Source organism: Panthera tigris, chromosome X (genome assembly GCF_018350195.1).
Source record: "Panthera tigris isolate Pti1 chromosome X, P.tigris_Pti1_mat1.1, whole genome shotgun sequence".
In the NCBI taxonomy this organism is placed as follows: Eukaryota; Metazoa; Chordata; class Mammalia; order Carnivora; family Felidae; genus Panthera; species Panthera tigris.
The window spans coordinates 71,739,552-71,760,861 of record NC_056677.1 but is presented as its reverse complement, the minus strand read 5'-3'; the positions used below and the strand labels follow the sequence as shown (position 1 = coordinate 71,760,861).

General features: G+C 34.9%; 1 protein-coding gene across 1 annotated transcript in view; it reads right to left on the bottom strand.

Annotated features, from left to right (window-relative positions):
* The window catches only part of DACH2 (dachshund family transcription factor 2), a 764,445-nt gene that overhangs the window by 492,875 nt on the left and 250,260 nt on the right, over positions 1 to 21,310 (bottom strand). The window contains 1 exon segment of the mRNA XM_042973956.1: positions 11,961 to 11,999. Within this exon segment, the coding sequence (XP_042829890.1) occupies positions 11,961 to 11,999 (39 nt within the window).

Genomic DNA, 21,310 nt, shown 5'->3' with positions numbered 1-21,310 from the left:
TCTTCCTCCCAAAAACCCAATTTAACAATGAGAAAAACACCATACATATCCCAATTGAGTGTCATTCTACAAATACCTGGCCTGTACTCCTCAATACTGTCAAGGTCATCCAAAACTAAGAAAGTTTGAGAAACCATCATAACAAAGAAGAGTCTAAGGAGACATGAGGACTAAATGTAAGGTGGTATCCTACTTCTTGGAGCAGAAAAAAGACATTAAGAAAGCACTGGGGAAGTCTGAATAAAGTCTAAGCTTTAGTTAATAATAGTGTATCAATATTGGTTCATTAATTGTGACAAATTGATTCCTTAATTATAAGATGTTAACAATAGGGAAACTGAATTCACAAGGTATGGAAAGTCTCTGTACTATCTTTGCAATTTTCTATAAATATAAAGCTGTTCTAAAATAAAAATTTCATTAAAAGAAAAAAAAAACCCTGCCTCTACCCACCTTGTGCTAAGCCCAACTTTATTAAAAACTGCTTTATCTCTACATGAATTGGAGTCTAACTTAGTTCCAAAAAACAAGCAGTGATTTTTTAAGCAGAACTGGACAAATTCAAATTAAGGAAAACACAATTTGTTTTTAATGCAACCAAAAGTAAAGTATGCCTATACAATTTTTAAATGGGCTGCCTCAAATATATGTCCCAAATCCTTTCATGTAATGTTCTGAATTTGGCAGGTGCTTTACTGCCAAATGTAAATCATACTCAAAATATTAAACCACTTTATACTTAATATGTTAGATATATCAACATGTGATTTAATGGGTACTTGTAAAACTCTTACAGCTTAAAGAATATAAAATTACTATTTTTGTTATTTAGGCTAATTTCATTTTAAAACAGTATAACCATACAGATCTGCTGACCAACTGCGTTACAGTAATATATTATTTGGCTAGAACTAGCCATTTAAAATGAAAATGTCCAAATCATTTAATTTTCATCTCAGAAAAATCAAAGAATAATTTTTTTTAAATATTTAAATAAAAATATTGTCTATAGGGAGAATAGTTTATTATGATGTATCAGTCTAAAATGCTTTAAACTCTCCTAACTGCAACAAATCAAAGCATGGCTGCTGTTATTAACAGACTTCAGTATTTTATGTTTTAACAGTTTTGGCATATTTTTAAAAAAAATCTGGAGCACTGCATATGTCAGACGATCTAGCACTTTGTATTGTGGATTATGAATAATATATCTTTTACACAAATCAATTGATTGAGTTACATATTATTTTTTACATCTCAGTTTTGTAATGGATTTTTTTAAAAACAAGGTTTCATGTTTTATGGCTAAATAATTTAATACTTGCCCCTTTTTGAACATTAATATTCGCTAAAAAACAAAAATATCAAATGATAATCTAAAGTAACAGCAGATCTTTGGAGTCCTAATATGCTGAGAGGAGAACTCTTTTGGCAAATATATTCTTTGTATTGAAAACTCAGTGTTATCAAAAACACTAAGCAGGACTCATCTTTAGGGCCTTTCACATGTATCTATCTACTGTAGAGCATGTTGCCATGGAACATAATTCCTTCAAGGACTACAAACCAAAGAATGGCCATTTTGGCATAATAGTCCCATTTCTTAACATTATTTTGTAGCATTCATCAAGATGTATTACAAACCCTACCAATTAAGGAATAATGCATTGCCTTTTAAATGCATTCATACTGGGTCATAGAATCAACTCCATTTTAGCAATTTGTTAGTTACACTGGCAAACTTTTTTTTTTTAATATATTTTTTTTAACGTTTATTTATTTTTGAGACAGAGAGAGACAGAGCATGAACAGGGGAGGGTCAGAGAGAGAGGGAGACACAGAATCTGAAACAGGCTCCAGGCTCTGAGCTGTCAGCACAGAGCCCGACGCGGGGCTCAAACTCACGGACCTTGAGATCATGACCTGAGCTGAAGTTGGACACTTAATCCACAAGCCACCCAGGCGCCCCATACTGGCAAACTTTTAAGATTAGGGCTATACAAGTATAGAAAATGTCACCACTGTCTTTGTAAATTACTGACATGTTCCCCATTGCATAATAATAGGTAGTTATCAGCCTTTCTTCTTTATCCTCAGTCATTTAGTTAAATCTACCCTGCACCCTCCAGAGAAATTCATGGTCTGTCACCCTACTTCCTGGTGTCTAGATTTATAGATATTTTAGCAGCCTTTTCATTTTCATATCACTAGGCAACTCTTCTAAGTTTTTTTTTTTAAGATGAACTTCACCTGAACATTAAGACAAGTATCATACTACAAAGTCCATTTTCCTTCCATAAGTCCACTTTCCTTTCATTTACATTAAAGAAACACACAGCCTGAGACCTAATGAATTGTACCTTCACATTATTAAATGTAACATGCAGAACACTGCACATTATTATGCTACACATGGCCAAGAAGTTTTAGTATTCATGGGATTATGGTAATTAAGTGTTCCTTCACTTTGGGTGATATGACACTTGCTTGACTATAATGTCAATCCACTTAAAGTCTGTATAAACAACATTATCTTAGTCATTCTGCATTACATTTCCAACTGTGAGCAAAATTACAAGGTCAGAGTGGACAAGAATGTAGGTAATCCCAAGGAAACTTCATGTGAATGACTTGCTCAAGGTTCAAACTGGGTATTCAATAATAGCAAAAAGGAGTATTTTCCATAGTAATATAGTATTACTATCTAGATACCATCCATGGCAAAACACATGGATATTCTTGGAGATAGAGGTAAAGATAAAAATATCCATGATTTTGATGTTTTGTAGATAAAAGATAAATGTTGTTTGCAAGGCTTTGTTTAATCTAACAAGTGTCAGTACTCCTTAAAAGAAAGAAAAAGGAGTAATATAAAGAACAACTACAAATGGTTTTGTAAATAAAGATCCGTTAATATTAACATCTCAAATATAAACAGAAGCACTTTTTAGAAACACAGATGATAAAGGCAATACAACAATGCTTGTATTTCCTCTTTTCCTATTTTCATAATAAATACTTGTCAGCCATATTTATTTTTTTAATTAATGATTTTTCAATAGTCTTGTCAGACAGTATGTTATGTCCAAGAAGTGCTGTTCTGAAAATGTTCTGATTTAAAGAAACTAGTTTAAGGTTTTGTGTTATATCTTGTGTTTTAAGTGATTTGTTTAGTGCTTATTGAGTTAGATAACCTAATTAAATATCCACATAGGATAGGTAGGGTCTAGGCAAAATTAACCTAGAATAATTTGGCACAAGTTCCTCTGAACTTGTGGAAGTAACAGAGAAAGCAAAATAGTGGTTTTCAGAGTATGCTTAAACTATAAGATGGGGTTCCAATTAGCAAAAATAGCAATCAAAGTTCTTAAATATGAGTCCCATAGTGAGCTCACAAATAGTTCACAAATTCACAAATAGTTCACAAATAGATTAAACTAGGTAAAAACACTCAAAAGCAACTTATGTGGGATTCTCTAGGCTTACTGTCACAGTTGAACAATGAGGTTTACATATGTGAATTGTATTAAACTGGAGATCATCTGAACGAAGTGTGTGAACCACAATTTTCTTGTAATATCTGATTGCTACATTGTAAGAAGTTAGTTTACCTCCCACCAATGCCATCATCAAAATTTTTCCCAGGACTACTTATAGAGAAGCCCCCCAAAATGTCATCATTATAAGAGATAAACTGATTTAGATTTTGTTTGCCAGAACTGCCATCTTCCATAAGTAGAAGTGTCACTAAAAATATAACTATATTCATGTCCTCATAGATTTCTTTTTTAAAGTAATTGAAAATAATAGATATTCTATGCAAGAGATAGGATGTACGCGTGTGTGTAAATGTGTGAGGGTATGTGAGTGTGTTTGTGTGGTATACTGGCAATTCCTGGAGTTTAAATAAAATCAGTTTCAACTTTGCACCTTTTCTACTTTAATCTCTTACAATATTAGACAGTTACATTTCTAACTGGATGTTCTTTCCAGTACACAAAGCATCTAAGAAACTCCAAAAGCTCTTTGTTAAACTCCAGGGTACAGTTCCAGCTCTTCCTAATCAAAAATCTTTCCAAACATAAAATCCAATTGGTTAACCCCCCTTATCCAAAAAGAAATACAGTATATACAGAATAGTCAACCTGACTCCTCCTTCTACTTTAAGTAGTTATGTGCAGCGTCATAAAAGCACTATTGGAATCAAATCTTATGTGAGTTGAAAATATTGAAAGCCCTCTTCTCTGAATCTGAAATGTACATAAAAAGAACTTGAAAGAAACATAAAGCCATAATAAATTGTAGTTGAACTTCCATTGTATTTCAGCATTTATAATGTGATGATTCAGAATAGGAAACATTGAAGATTAATTCAAAATGGTGTGCTACTACTGTCTTGTACTTATAATGCTGAGATTATTTGAATTAAGAGAAATACAAAGATAAATAGATTATAAATAAGAAACACTTATAATCTTAACTATGCCAGAGGGTGTGATAACACTTTTCACAAATTGATAACATTTAATATTGTCTTTGTATTTCATGCACAATAAATAAATTATATCTTCAGGGAAAAGGGAAGGTATGTATTATATAACAAAGGTTATAATATGTCTCTAAGAGATCTCTTGGTCCAACATTCTAATTTTACAGATATGGCAATTGATATCCCAAGCCATGGAGTTATTTTCAGAGTTGTTTTAAGTCCATGGACTTCTCTGACTCTTTCCAGAGATCTTCCTGCTATACCACACTATCTCATCAAATGAGGCTTTATGAGAAAGTTCTTTGTAACCTGGAAAATACTTTACAAATTTTAAATAGTATTCTTATCCTTATCTGAACTACATATGTTTTAAAATGAAGAATAATGACACAAATAGTTTCAGTAAACATTGTTATGTGCACTAAGTGATCAGAATCAGTGTTTCATCTCTGTGTATAATCATGAATGAGATTCAATAATATAATTATTTTTTCTTAAAAGGAATTGTTTGTTAAAGATATCTACTCCATTGGCAAGGGTGTGAGAAAATAGGATCTATTGTATAACACTAGTGGGAGTGTAAATCAGAACACTTTTGGAAAACAATTTAGCAATAAATATTAAAGTTGAAGATGTGCATAGCTCACAACTCAGTGATTTCACTTCTAGGTTTATACCCCAGAGAAATTCTCCCACAATGTCACAATAAAACATGATGTCCATTTACAGCACTGTATGTAATAACAAAGAAATTGAAAACAACCTAAATGTCCATCAATATAGCAAAGAATAATCCAACTGTGGTATACTTATGCAATTAAATAGTAGAATGGACAATTAAAAAGTAAATGAACTAAATCAGCATGTATCAACATGGATAAATCTCAAAAACATGTTAAAACAATGATTACAAAAGGATAATATAGTACTAAACCATTTAGATACATTTTAAAAACACAAAAATGAATACTGCATATTGTGTATAAACACACATATTATTTAAAAAACAGCAATAATTCACACAAATTTTAAAACAGTGGTTAACTCTAATGAAGGATGGAAGAGAAAGGAGATTAGTGTTAGTCATATCAATAATGCTTTACAGATACATTTTTAAAAAATGAGTTCTGAATCAAATGTAGCAAAATGTAGACTTGGTTATTGGTCAACGAATATCTTTCATTATTAACCTGCTCTTTGTATTTGAGCTATTTTATAATTAATCTTGCTAGTTTATTACCCAATCAAAATGGTGCTACAAAATTGATTTCAGAATAATGTCATTTTTTAGTAAATATAGATAGATAGATAGATAGATATAGATATAGATATAGATATAGATATAGATATAGATATAGATATAGATATTTAAAGTGTTTTGGTAATTAGTCTGATTCCAGTTGTCAGGTTATAAAATATACTCATCCAAAGTATATGAGCTTTGTAATCAGACAGACTTGATTCAAAAGCTGGTTCTGATATTTGTTGGCCGTGAGGCCTTAGATAAGTCATTTAACCTCTGTGCCTCAGTACCATTATCTGTAAGACAAGGATCAGAATAATACCACCTACTTTGTACGGTTGTTATGAAGATTAAATGAACTAACATAACCTGGGATATGAGGCATCTGGGTGGCTAGGTCAGTTAAGCCTCAGACTCTTGATTTCAGTTCAGGTCATGATCTCACAGTTCAAAGGATCAAACTCTGCATCAGGCTCCGTGCTGACAGCATGGGCCCTGCTTGGGATTCTCTCCCTCCCTTTCTCTCTGACCCTACCCTGCACTTTCTCTCAGTTTCTCTCTCTCTCTCTCTCTCTCAAAATAAATAGTAAATATTTTAAAAATAATAACATTGGGGTGCCTGGGTGGCTCAGTCAGTTAAGCATCCAACTGTGGCTCAGGTGATGATCTCGCGGTTCATGTGTTCAAGCCCAGCATTGGGCTCTGTGCTAGCTGCTCAGAGCCTGGAGCCTACTTCAGATTCTGTATCTCCCTCTCTCTCTGCCCTTCCCCCACTCATCCTCTCTCTCTCTCTCTCTCTCTCTCTCTCTCAAAAATAAATAAAACATTAAATTTTTTTTAAATAATAAATAATAAAATAAAATATAAAATAAAACAAAATAAAATAACCTGGGATATCATGTTTGGAAAATGTTAGATATTATTATGTCCTGGCAAAATGAAAGTAGGAGATGTTTATTGAAATTTTTCCTGAATTATCTCATTTATATGTCTACACTGGTTTATTGTATCAAAGAACATTTCTTAAATTACCTGTAAGGACTAATCAATTAACTAAGAATTTCTAGTTAGAGTTTTTACACAATAGTTGTAATTAATTAGCATATTTAAACAAACATGGTTCATCTTTATCACACAACAGATTACTTGTGGTCAAAACTATTTGACGATCTAGAGAGGGCAGCACAGTCTACTGAAATTTTATTTAAGTAAATATCACTTATTTTGCAAATTGTCATATGTGTTGACCAATTGCCCAACAATTTCTCATCTTTCATATATCCCTGTGTTAAATCTGCAACTAGAACAATTTGTTGACAAAGGAGGGGCATTTTTAGTTAAAAGAACTGTGAATTCTTTATCTTTCTTTTTCAGTTTTCTATTTTTTTAAATCCTCTGATAAGTTTCTCACCACAAATGACAATGTTAACTGACTATCCTAAGGATATATGGTGCAGATCATAGGAGCCATTAAAGCAGGTTTAGCAGTGGAGGTGTTTTTTTTTTTCTTTTTTTTCCTAGAAAGACTGGAATTTAATTGTTTCCTTTTTAGACAAATATGCTTTCGAATTGCCAGTGAGGAAAGGGGTATACAAATATTAAAAGCATTGTAGCACAGTGAGATTACATTCTAAGGTCCAAGGCAAGACAGATAAACAAGTGAAGTCTCACATTAGTCAAAGAGTTACTTCTTAATAAAATTTCAGATAACTAACTTTTGTTTTATATTTGCCAATGCCAATTAAAAGTTCAAATGAACTTTTATTAACTACTTACATTTCTTTTATTTCTTATTTTAACCATTTATAAAAAATAAAGGAATTTTTTAGAAGAAATTGGAAATTTGTTGAAAGACAAGTCAACTTAAAATTAAAAGAACACATGCTATATATATATATATATATATATATATATATATATGGCTTTCTTCCTATTAAAACACCAGAAGTTTTAATTATGTTATGTGACAGAACCTATATTTAAATGTTCTCTTTGGATGTGGAAGTAATGATCTTTCATATTGCATTTCATTGATAAATATGAAAGCAAAATATTCATAATTTTATCATAATTTTCAAACCAAGTTAAGGAAGAATTATCCTGGCTATTTCCATATAGCAAGGAAAAATCACGAAGTGCATAGCCGCAATTTTGAGTATGAGGAGAATTATTTACAAACACTCCATTTATTTTTTTATTTAAAAAGAATTTTTTTAATGTTTATTTATTTTTGAGAGAGAGAGAGATAGCAGAGTGTGAGCAGGGGCGGGGAGGGGCAGGGAGAGAGAGGGAGACACAGAACTCAAAGCAGGCTCCAGGCTCTGAGCTGTCCGCACAGAGCCCCACACGGGGCTCAAACTCACAAACTGTGAGATCATGACCTGAGCAGAAATCGGAGGCTCAATCGACTGAGCCACACAGGTGCCCCAACACTCCATTTATTTTTAATTCACTTTACATGGATTTTTCTGTCATCAAGGTCTTTGGGTGTATTTATAATATATTATGATTTTTTTTTAATTACAATACCTAGAGGATTTACAATTTAAAGCAAACTGAGAGCCCATGGGCTAGATGCAGACCACAGATGATTTTGCTTAACCTGCATAGTATTTCTTTCTTTTTCTTTTCTTTTTGTTTTGCTTTTTATTGAGTTGGTTACTAACATTTAAGAAGAATTAGGGAATTTCACGTAAAAATCTGCATTCCCAGCTTCTCTTAAAAACTCAGAACCTGGGGGACCTGGGTGATTCAGTCAGATAAGTAACCGACTCTTCATTTCAGCTCAGGTCTTGATTTCACAGTTGGTGAGATCAAGCCGCACATCAGGCTCCATGCTGGGCATGGACCCTGCTTGAGATTCTTTCTCTCCCTCTCTCCCTATGCTCCTCTCCCTCTACTCTCTCCCACTCTTTTCTCTCTCTAAAAAAATTAATGAAAATAAAAAATAAAAACTGAGAGCTTAACAACATTGGGCCTACATTCCCAGATGGTAGCAATAAGTTGAGCTAAGTAATAGCTGCCACCTTTGGAAAGAATACATACTCTCTAGGTCACCATAGTCCCCACCAATCCCTATTGCTTATAGTCTTTCATTTACTTTACCAGCCTTGCCTCAGTAGGCATTAGAGTTTGCAACTCTCCTGTTTCTCTGTAGTTTATGCGAGTGAATCAGTACATATACTTTTAAGAACATTTAATGGTTTTTCTCAGATCACAGGAAATTTAAGAACGCACTACCTATATATGTACATATGTAATGTGTGCTCTGATCAATATAAAATAAAACTATAAAAACCTCTCTGACCTCAGCTGCAGCAATTTCTTACTTGACACATCTCCAAAGGCAAGGGAATTAAAAACAAAAATGAACTCTTGGGACCTCATGAAGATAAAAAGCTTCTGCACTGCAAAGGAAACAGTCAACAAAACTAAAAGGCAACTGACAGAATGGGAAAAGATATTTGCAAATGACATATCAGACAAAGGGCTAGTATTCAAAATCTATAAAGAACTCACCAAACTCCACACCTGAAAAACAATCCAGTGAAGAAATGGGCAGAAAACATGAATGGACACTTCTCTAAAGAAGACATCCGGATGGCCAATAGGCACATGAAAAGATGCTCAATGTCACTCCTCATCAGGGAAATACAAATCAAAACCAAACTGAGGTATATCCTCATGCCAGTCAGAGTGGCTAAAATGAAGATCAGGAGACTGTAGGTGCTGGTGAGGATGTGGAGAAACGGGAACCCTCTTGCACTGTTGGTGGGAATGCAAACTGGTGCAGCCACTCTGGAAAACAATGTGGAGTTTCCTCAAAAAATTAAAAATAGGTCTACCCTAAAACTCAGCAATAGCACTGCTAGGAATTTACCCAAGGGATACAGGAGTGCTGATGCATAGGGGCACTTGTACCCCAATGTTTATAGCAGAACTTTCAACAATAGACAAATTGTGGAAAGAGCCTAAATGTCCATCAACTGATGAATGGATAAGGAAATTGTGGTTTATATACACAATGGAATACTACGTGGCAATGAGAAAGAATGAAATGTGGCCTTTTGTAGCAATGTGGATGGAACTGGAGAGTGTAATGCTAAGTGAATTAAGTCATACAGAGAAAGACAGTTACCAAATGTTTTCACTCTTATGTGGATCCTGAAAAACTTAACAGAAGACCATGGGCAAGGGGAAAGAAAAAAAACAGAGAGGGAGGGAGCCAAAGCATAAGAGACTCTTAAAAACTGAGAATAAACTGAAGGTTGATGGGGGGTGGGAGAGAGTGGGAAGTGGGTGATGGGCATTGAGGGGGGCACCTGTTGGGATGCACACTGTGTGTTGTATGGAAACCAATTTTACAATAAATTTCATAAAATAAAATAAAATAAAATAAAATAAAATAAAATAAAATAAAATAAAATAAATCTATACAGGGGCGTCTGGGTGGCTCAGTCAGTTAAACGTCTGACTTAAGCTCAGGTCATGATCTCGCAATTTGTGAGTTCAAGCCCCATGTTGGGCTTGCTGCTATCAGTGCAGAGTCTGCTTTGGACCCCCTCTCTCTCTGTCCCTCCCTCACTTGAGTGCTCTTTCTCTCAAAAATAAAAATTAGAAAAAAAATAAATCTATAGTGATAAACTGTTATAATTAATTAAATAAGAGGGCATTGCATTAGTTTGCATGTCATTTTACTAGTAAAATTAAAATACAATGAAAGTAAATTTCAATGTCTGAATTCAATTGTACTCATATAAAATTTTAAAAAATTACTTTCAAAATCCCAAACCTTAACTCAAAACTCAATCCATTTAAATTTTTCGGTTAAAATCATTAATTAATGAAATCTAGTGGGTTCTAATCTCCCATAACACAAAAGTGTCCAATGGAAAGTTTGGCACTTAAGGAGGCGCATCCACTGCTTCAGGTCACTTGGGTATTATTTAGTGAGCATGATATTTAAAAGTAACATTTAGTATAGGAAATATCCCAGATATTACAAACATCACCATAGTGCTTTCAATTTTCTATGTTGAAAATCCAGAATAAATCACATGGTGTGGTTCCCTTCTCCCCCACAACCCTATGACATTTTTGTTGTACAAAAATATGGATAAAACATTTATCAAGGGCAGCCCTGAAGATATTTGGGAAAAGTCCCCAAAAGGTGACTTAACCTGAGAAGGGTACAGGGAAGAGAACAGGGGGCAGTATTGCCAGGCAATATCAAAATGAACTTTATAGGATGCCTGGCTGACTCAGTCAGTAGAGCATGAGACTCTAGATCTCAGTGTTGTGAGTTTGAGCCCCATGTTGAGTGTACAGATTACTTAAAAGATAAAAAAAATCTTTTTAAAAAATGTACTTGAGCATGATGGGTTGCCTTCCTCTTCCCTTGCTTCTCTGAGATACTGTCCATTATTTTCCCCATTACAACCTAAAAGGTATAAAGCCTAGAGCAATATGGTATCTCCGATTGCAATTCAACTGAAATTGTCATAGATATTTCAGGAAGTTTCAAGCATAAATCTTCCTAGATTTCAAACTATTTTTTAAAAATATATTTTTAGAAAAAAATAATTTCGAATATTTTAGAACTACTAGCATGCTTACAAAATATATCCATGCCTAATGCTTAGAATAATTACAGAAGAATAGATGGCCTATTTTTTTTCCACTATTACTATAGCACACTTAATAGCACTTTTGAAGTGCTGCCCTTCAAAAGTGAATGTACCTTCCTAAGCATTACAGAGTCATGAGGGGAGTGAATTACCTTCTCACTGTTTTACAAAGTGTCATGGTTTTCATGTCAGTGACCCTCACTCAACCCACATCAATTTTGTAGCCTTTCTCTAGACTCTGCTTTAGTTCCCAGGGAAGGAGTTACTTCCTGTGGCTGGAAGTCATCTCCCCACTGGATGGCCCTAGGATCCATTCTCAGTTAAGAGATATGAATGATTACTGTCAATAGTGAAACTACAGCAACACAAATTAACTAGTACTTTCAAATAGACAGGATCTAATTAGCTATTTGGATTTCATTTTTCTTTTTACCAAGGATTAAGAAAGATTCAACATTTGTTCTTAAACATTTCAATGGCTCTACTTTCCTACCTTAATAAGTATAGTACAGGAAACAAAATTATTAAAGTTGGGCTGAATTTGTACAGGCTCCAGGACATTCCCAGAAAGTTGATTTTAAAAAAATAAATACATAAATACCTGTTAACAGCTTGTTTTCTTGTCATTTGCCTCTTCCTTCTAAAAGGAGAGTGTAGCAAAAAATAAATAAATAAAACTGGTTAATCAAGAGTTCTGGATAGTTAGCTTCCAATTAATCAAGGCTTTATTATATTTCACACACACAAAAATCTTAAATTCTTCAAGAATTTTAGATAGGTTACACACAATGAAACACCAGCAAGGAAGAGCACAAAGAAGGTAGAAAAGCCTGAATTGTTATTAGATAATGTTTTAAATTATATGGACAATGGTATTATATTTCTGGTCTAATCCCCACTGGGTAAAGAATAATCTGAAAAGTCATGTGGTTTAGGGCTTTTCCATATATGAAGGCAAGGAAATAAGATTATAGATTTCTGTTTATAAAAATGGCCTCAGGTCATAACAATTCCAAAAAAAAAAAAATTCAGCAATATTGAGTCTTCTTCCTCTCTCTCAAGAGCTTTCTTCCCATCCCAATGGGTGTTCCAATACTTTCAGAGGAAAAAAAATCCCCTTCTAGGTTTTTTTTTTAATTTTTTTATTTGGCCAACAGGATGATGACAGTGATCCAATATCAGTTTTATGCCTTAATTTTCTAAACATGGAGCCATGTAATCACATAGCTCACTGTATACTTATTTCTGGAGCAATAATGAACTATCTTACATCCTCCCCAAAAGGGTTACACACACACACACACACACACACACACACACACACAGAGTCATACACACATCCACACAAAATAAACACATGCAAAAGAGATTAATAAAAAAACCCACAAAATTAGCTTAATTAAGAAAGCAAACATTTTTTTCCAGTAGTATAGTATTTCCCACTGTTTCCAAACTCCTTAGTGAAGAACAGTGAAATCTAAAACATATTGCTTCCAGAGAAGATGGCAGAGTAGGAGGACCCTTGGATCACCTCGTCCCATGGTTACACCTAGATAACATCCACATTAGAGTAAATAAACCAGAAAACGACCCAAAGACTGACAGAACAGACTCTCCATAGATAAATGTAGAAAAGATGCCACATTAAAGAGGGTAGAAAGGGCAGAGATATAGTTGAAAGTCAAACTGACCTGTAGGACTGTCCATGGAAGGGAGAGATACCTTGGGCAAAGAAAATAAAGGGGGAGCAGACCCTACACCAAACATGACAGGCATGGGGAACCCAAAGTGGGAAGATGAATCTCCATAATATTTGGCTTTGAAAACCAAAGGAACCTAACTTTGTTTGTTCTTAACAATCAGTAGGGCTTAACACATGGAACTTTAAAATTCAGCAACTTCACTCTGGAAGATCCAGAGGGCAATTGCAACCTGAGTGCCTGCCATTAAATAAACAGCATAACAAACAGCCCCACTGAAATACAGCATAGAAGCAGCGGTTTGAAAAATGCCTGGGGTGTACAGGAAGGAGATTTATTTACTAATGTCAGAGCAGGTGCTGGGGAAGAGCTCTTTGAGGACTTCTAGAAAAAAAGAGCTGGCAGGGGGCATTTCCGTCTCCTGCCGCACAGCCTACCTACCCAGACAAGTGTGGGAACTACTGCAGATGAATACTCTCCACAAATCTTGCCCCACCCCTGTGCTCATCTACAGACTATCCCCTCCATCCCAGACTGGGGAAGAGTTTTCCCAGGGTGGCTGAAGGTAACCTCCTGCAGTACCGCAGCATAGACCTTGCTGACACTGTGCGCCCCACCCCACATTCTCCTATAGACATGCCCTCTCCAACAGGCCTTTGTTAGGAGACCATCCAAAGGAATGCCATAAGTCCGGCAGGGTGAAGCAAACATGACAGAGGCCACCACCACTCCAAAGTGATCCCTGCCCTAGGGAAAGAGGAAGATACCCACACATGCAATTCTGACTGCAAACCCAGCAGAGGCATATACATCTGCTCTGATTATAGGACCCGCCCACCAATGACAGCTTCTCAAGGGACAAGATAGGGAGAGTGCCCTGCAGTTTGGTGCTGCCATAGCTCTGGCAAATGCCTGGTCTGATTCAACTCAAGCCTAAGGCAGCTTCAAACTCACTAACAACACAGGGACCAAACCATGACTACAAGAGGCAAAGAGAGCCACTTCAGATGACTGTACTGAAGGTAAAAACAGCTCAGACACAGTAATAGCAGGGTATATGCAACAAACATAGAAGACACCTTTGATGTGCCAGGTTATGGAAAACAGGGGACATTGCATTGCAGGGCATGACAGGACCTCTTCTTCATAACGTCACTTCTTTCAAGAGACAGACTTACCTACTTTCCTAACACATAGAAACAGACACAGAGAGCTAGACAGAATGAGGACACAAAGTAATATGACCCAAATGAAAAACAGGATGAAATCACAGCAAGAGAATTAAATGAATCAAAGATAGGTAATATGACTAATAGAAAACTTAAAGTAATGGTCATAAAGATAATTCACTGGACTTGAACAAAGAGTGTAAATCCTCAGCGAGACCCTCAATAAAAAGATAGAAAATATAGGGGATGTCAGTGTGACTCAGTTAGTTAAGCAACCAGCTCTTGACTTCGGCTCAGGTCATGATCTCACAGTTTGTGAGTTTGAGCCCCACACTGGGCTCTGCACTGACAGTGTGGAGCCTGCTTGGGATTCTCTCTCCCTCTCTCTCTCCCCCTCCCCTACTCATGTGCTCTCTAAATAAATAAATAAATAAATAAACTTTTAAAAGATAGAAAACATAAAAGAGAACCAATCAGAAATGAAGAATTCAATAACTGAAAATAAAAATACACTAAAAGGAATAAAGAATAGATTAGAAGAAGAACAGATCAGTGACTTGGAGGACAGAATAAAGAAAAGCAATCAAATTGAACATGACATAGCAAAAATAATAATAAAAAAATGAAAATAGACTTAGAGACACTCAGTGACACCACAAAGCATAACATTATCATTATAGGGATCCCATAAAGAGAAGAATGAGAAAAGGGGATGGAAACTGTATTTTAAGAGATAACAGCTGAAAATTTCCAGAATATGGGGAAGGAAACAGAAATCCAGATCTGGGGGGACACAGAGAGAGCCCAAAAAAAATCAACCGAAGGAGGTCCACACAAAGACACACGTTACTAAAATGGCAAAATGTGGTGACAAAGGCTATCAGTTGGCTTTTCATCAGAAACTGCAGGATTAAATGGAGTGGCATGATATATTCAAAGTGCTGAAAGAAAAGAAAAAAAAAAAAAACTACAACCAAGAATACTCTATCCAGAAAGGCTATCATTCAGAATAGAGGAAGAGACAAAGTTTCCAAGATAAACAAAAGTTCAAGGAATTCATCACCACTACCAGCCTTACAAGAAATGTTTAAGAGGATTCTTTGAGTGGAAAGAAAACCACAAGCAAGAGTAATAAAAGTAGGAAGCACAAAAGCATTAAAATCAATTATACCTATAAAAATCAGCCAAAGGATTCACAATATAAAAGGATATAAAGTATTACATCATATATCTAAAATGTTCAGGGAAGAGGAATAAAAATTTAGTGCTTTTAGAATGGGTTCAAACTTAAGCAACCATCAACTTAATATAGACTGCCATATGCATGAGATGTTATATACAAGCCTAATGATAACCACAAATGAAAAACTAGTAATATATAGGCAAAAAAATAAAAAGAATCCAAGTATGTCACTAAAAAAAGCCAGCAAACTATGAGAGAAGAGAGCAAGAGAAGAGAGAAAACTACAAAAACAACCATAAAGCAAGTAATAAAATAGCAATAAACATACATGTATCCATAATGACTTTGAAAGTTAATTGGCTATATGTACCATTGAAAAAAATGGAAGAAATAGCCAGACCTATCTATATGCTGCCAACAAGAGATTCATTTCAGACTTAAAGACACATGCAGTTTACAAGTGAAGGGATGGAGAAACATTTATGTCAGTCTGCTTCCTCTAGTCTATTCTTCATTCCCTCTAGTGTACATCTATCATCCAATTGGAAGTGAAAAGAAATCAGGGGTAGTAATACTTATATCAGACAAAATAGACTCTAAAACAAAGACGTTAACAAGAGACAAAGGATGACATTACATAAAGAGAAAATCCCAACAGGGAGATACAACAATTGTAAATATTTATGACCCAAAATGGAAGCACCCAAATACATAAAGCAGCTGATAACAAAGGAAGTAGTTGACAGTAATAGAATAATAGGGTACTTTAATACCCACTTACATCAATGGACAGATCATCCAAACAAAATCAACAAGGAAACAGTGGCTTTGAATGACACATTGGACCAGATGTATCTAACAGATATATTCAGAACATTCCATCTTAAAAAAGCAGAATACATATTCTTTTCAAGTGCACACGGAACATTTTCCAGAATAGGTCACATATTAGGCCACAAAACAAGTGTCAACAAATTTAACATGATCAAAGTCGTACCATGCATCTTTTCCAATGACAACACCATGAAACTAGAAATCAACCACAAGAAAAAACCTGGAAGGAACACAAATACATGGGCGTTAAATACCATGCTACTAGGGGCGTCTGGGTGGCTCAGTCGGTTAAACGTCCGACTTCAGCTCAGGTCATGATCTCGCGGTCTGTGAGTTCAAGCCCCGACTTCAGCTCAGGTCATGATCTCGCGGTCTGTGAGTTCAAGCCCTGCGTCAGGCTCTGTGCTGACAGCTCAGAACCTGGAACCTGTTTCAGATTCTGTGTGTCTCTCTCTCTCTGACCCTCCCCCATTCATGCTCTGTCTCTCTCTGTCTCAAAAATAAATAAACGTTAAAAAAATTTTTTTAAATACCATGCTACTAAACAGTGAGTGGGTCAATCAATAAATCAAAGAAAAATAAAAATTACATGAAAATAAATGCAAATGAAAACACAACAGTCAGAACAATTCTGGACGCAGCAAAGGTGGTTCTAGGAGGGAAGTTCACAGTAATACAAGCCTATTTCAAGAAGCAAGAAAAATCTCAAATAAACAATCTAACCTTACATCTAAAGGATATAGAAAAAGAACAAACAACGCCTAAAAACAGTAGAAAGAAGGAAAAAAAGAAAGAGTCAAGCAGAACTAAAATTAAATAGAAAATAAAAAGGGGGTGCCTGGGTGGCTCAGTTGGTTAAGCATCCGACATCGGCTCAGGTCATGATCTTGCAGTTTGTGGGTTCAAGCCCCGCATCGGGCTCCATGCTGACAGCTCAGAGCCTAGAGTCTGTTTCAGATTCTGTGTGTGTGTCTCTTTCTCTCTTAAAATAAATTTAAAAAACTTTCAATAGAAAATAAAAAAGAAATGAAACAGATCAATGAACTCAGGGACTGAGTCTTTGAAATAAATCAACAAAATTGATAAACCTTTAGCCAGGCTCATCAGAAACAAAAAGGGGAGGGGACTCAAATGAAGAAAATCAAAAATGAAAGGAGATAAATAACAATCAGCACCACAGAAACACAAAGGATTATAAGAGAAGATTATGAAAAATTATATGCCAACAAATTGGACAACCTAAAAGAAACAAATTCCTAGAAATATGACCTCCCAAAACTGAATCAGGAAGAAATAGAAAATTTGAACAAGTATTATTAATGAAACTGCATCAGTAATCAAAACATTTTCAACAAACAAAAGTCCAGAACCAGATGGCTTCACAGGTGAATTCTACCAAACCTATAAGAAAGAATCAATACCTATTCTCTAATTATTCCAAAAAGTAAAAGAGGAAGAAAGCTTCCAAATTCATTCTATGAGGCCAGAATTACTCTGATACCAAAACCAGATAAGGAGAACTACAAGCCAATATCTCCAATGAACACAGATGAAAAAATCCCGAGCAAAATATTAGCAAACCAAGTCAAATAATACATTTGAAAAATCATTCAACTTAATAAAGTGGGATTTATTCCTGGGATGAAAAGGTGGCTCAATATTAACCAATGAATAAGTGTGATGCATCAAATCAATAAGAGAAAGGATAAAAATCACTTGATCATTTCAATCGATGAGGAAAAACCATTTCACAAAGTACAACATCCATTCATGATAAAAATCCTCAACAAAATTGGTTTAGAGGGACCATACCTCAATGTAATAAGGGCCTTATATGAAAAAGCCACAGCTAACAGCATAAACAATGCTGAAAAACTTAGAGCTTTTCCCCTAAGGTCAGGAACAAGATAAGGATGTCCACTCTCAACACGTTTATCCAACATAGTACTGGAAGTCCTAGCCACAGCAATCAGATAACAAAAGGAAAGAAATCTAAATTGGTAAGAAAGGAGTAAAATTTTCACCATTTGCAGATGACATGATACTATATAGACAGAACACAAAAGACTGCAACAAGAAATTACTAGAACTGATAAATGAATTCAGTAAAGTTTCAGGATACAAAATCAGTATACAGAAATCCAATGCATTTCTGTACACTAATAATGAAGAAGCATAAAGACAAATTAAGAAAATAATTCTACATACAATTGCACCAAAAAGAACAAAATACCAAGAAATAAACTTAACCAAGGAGGTGAAACATCTCTACACTGAAAACCATAATACACTGATGAAAGAAATTATAGCTGACACAAATGAAAAGATATTCTATACGAATGAATTGGGAGAAGAAATATTATTAAAATTCCCATACTACCCAAAGAAATCTATAGATTTAATGCAAGCCCTATCAAAATACAAAAAATATTTTTCACAGAACTAGAACAAACAATCCTAAAATTTGCATGGAAACAAAAAAGACCCTGAATAGCCCAAGCAATCTTGAAAAAGAAAAACAAGACTGGAAATACCACAATCCCAGATTTAAGGATATACTACAAAGCCATAGTAATCAAAATAGTATGGTACTGGCACAAATATAGACACATATATCAATATAACATAATAGAGAGCCCAGAAATAAACCCATGAAAAAACGGTCATTTAATCTTTGACAAAGGAGGCAGGAAGATGCAATGAAAAAGAGGAAATGGTGTTTGGAAAACTGGACAACAACATGCAAAAAAATGAAACTGGATCACTTTCTTACACAACACACAAAAATAAACTAAAAATGGAAAAAAACCTTCAGAAGGAGACCTGAAATCATAAAAATCCTAGCAGAGAGCACAGGTTGTAAATGCTCTAACATCAGCCGTAGAAACATTTTTCTAGATATGTCTCCTGAGGGAAAGGAAACAAAAGCAAAAGTAAACTACTGGGACTACACCAGAATAAAAAGCTTCTTCACAGTAAAGGAAACAATCAACAAAACTAAAAGGCAGCCTACAGAATGAGAGAAGATATTTGCAAATGACATATCCTATAAAGGGTTAGTATTCAAAATCTATAAAGAATTTAACAAAATCAACATCCAGAAAACAAATAATCCAAATAAAAATGAGCAGAAGACATGAACAGATATTTCTCCAGATAAGTCATCCACATGGTCAACAGACACATGAAAAGATGCTCAAAATCACTCATCATCACGGAAATGCAAATCAAAACCACAATGAGATATCACCTCACACCTGCCAGAATGGCTAAAATCAACAACACATGAAACAACAGATGTTGGCAAGGATGTGGAGAAATAGGAACACTTGTGCGCTGTTGGTGGGAATGCAAATTGGTGCAGCCACTGTGTAAAACAGTATGGAGGTTCCTCAAAAAATTAAAAATAGAATTACCCTATGATCCAGTAATTCCACTGTTCAGCATTTACCCAAAAAAATACAAAAACATGAATTCAAAAGATATAGGCTTCCCTATGTTTACTGCAGAATTATTTACAATAGCCAAATTATAGAAGTAACCCAGTGTCCATCAATAGATGAATGGATAGAGAGGATGAAGTATATATAGACAATGGAATTGTACTCAGTCACAAAAGAGAATAAAATCTTGTCATTTGCAAAACACAGATGGATCTAGAAGGTATAATGCTAAGTGAAATAAGGCAATCAGAAAAAGGCAAATACCATAAGACTTCACTCATATGTGGAATTTAAGAAACAAAACAAACGAACCTAGAAAAAGAGAAACAAAAAAAAATAGACTCTTAACTAGAGTCTAGAGAACTAGAGAACAAACTAATGGTTACCAGAGGTGAGGTGGGTAGGGGAATAGGTGAAATAGGTGAAGAGTTTAAGAGTACTGATGATCCCTGAGTAATGTATAGAATTGTTGAAACACTGTACGGTATGCCTGAATATAATATAACACTGTGTTAGGTATACTGGAATTAAAACTAAAACTGAAAAAAGTACATATAAAATAAAACAATATGCTTTAAAAAAACTATAAGGACTGCAATTTGGCTCTTTTGAGCTTTAGCACACTTTCTTGGTAGTACAGAAATAGGAACCTCCTTATAATGCCCACTACAAATATATATATAGTTGGTTCATCATCCTTCTGTAATCTCTCGCAATAGCATTTTTGTTAGAAGTCTCCTCCAGTCAGTCAGTAAGAGAAAGACAAATACCATACGACTTCACTCATATGAGGAATTTAAGAAAAAAAAGGGGGGGCACCTGGGTGGCTCGGTCAGTTAAGTGTCCAGCTTAAGCTCAGGCATGATCTTGTGGTTCATGGGTTAGATCCCCGCGTTGGACTCTGTGCTAACACCTCAGAGCCAGGAGCCTATTTCGGATTCTGTGTCTCCCTCTCTCTCTGCCCTCCCCCACTCACGCTCTCTCTCTCAAAAATAAATAAACATTAAAAAATTTTTATAAAAGAAAAAAATGAACAAACAAAAAAGAGACAAAGAGAATCTCAACTAAGAAAACAAACAGATGGTTATGACAGGGCCAGTGGGTGGGGGATGGATGAAATAGGTGAAGGGGATTAATAGTGTATTTATCGTGATGAGCACTGAGTTTAAAATTGTTGAATCGCTATATTGTACACCTGAAACTAATATAACACTGTGTTAATTTTATTGGAATTTTTAAAAATTAAATTGAAAAAAGTCTCTTTTCAGGTTTTTTTGTTGTTTGCTTGTTTGTTTTGAAAGGTAACTCTTTTCTGCTTAAAGGTCTGCAGAAAGGTTACTAAATAAACCAGAAATGCAAACATATATCTGGGGATGCTAGGGAAAGGAGGTGGGAGTGAAGGAAAGTGAACCTTTTTTTCACCTATTCTTGTGTTCTGTCGTTTGGCTGTCAGAACTATTTGATTTTGCTTTATAGTTCACTCACCCAACCTGTTTTGAAATGACACTTTCTTAAAGTAAAATATATTCATGCATACTAAGTCAATGATAATGCATACTTCCTTAATTCAATGGGCTATATGTTACTGGATTCGAGGATTTTATTTTTCCTTTTAGTAGTGA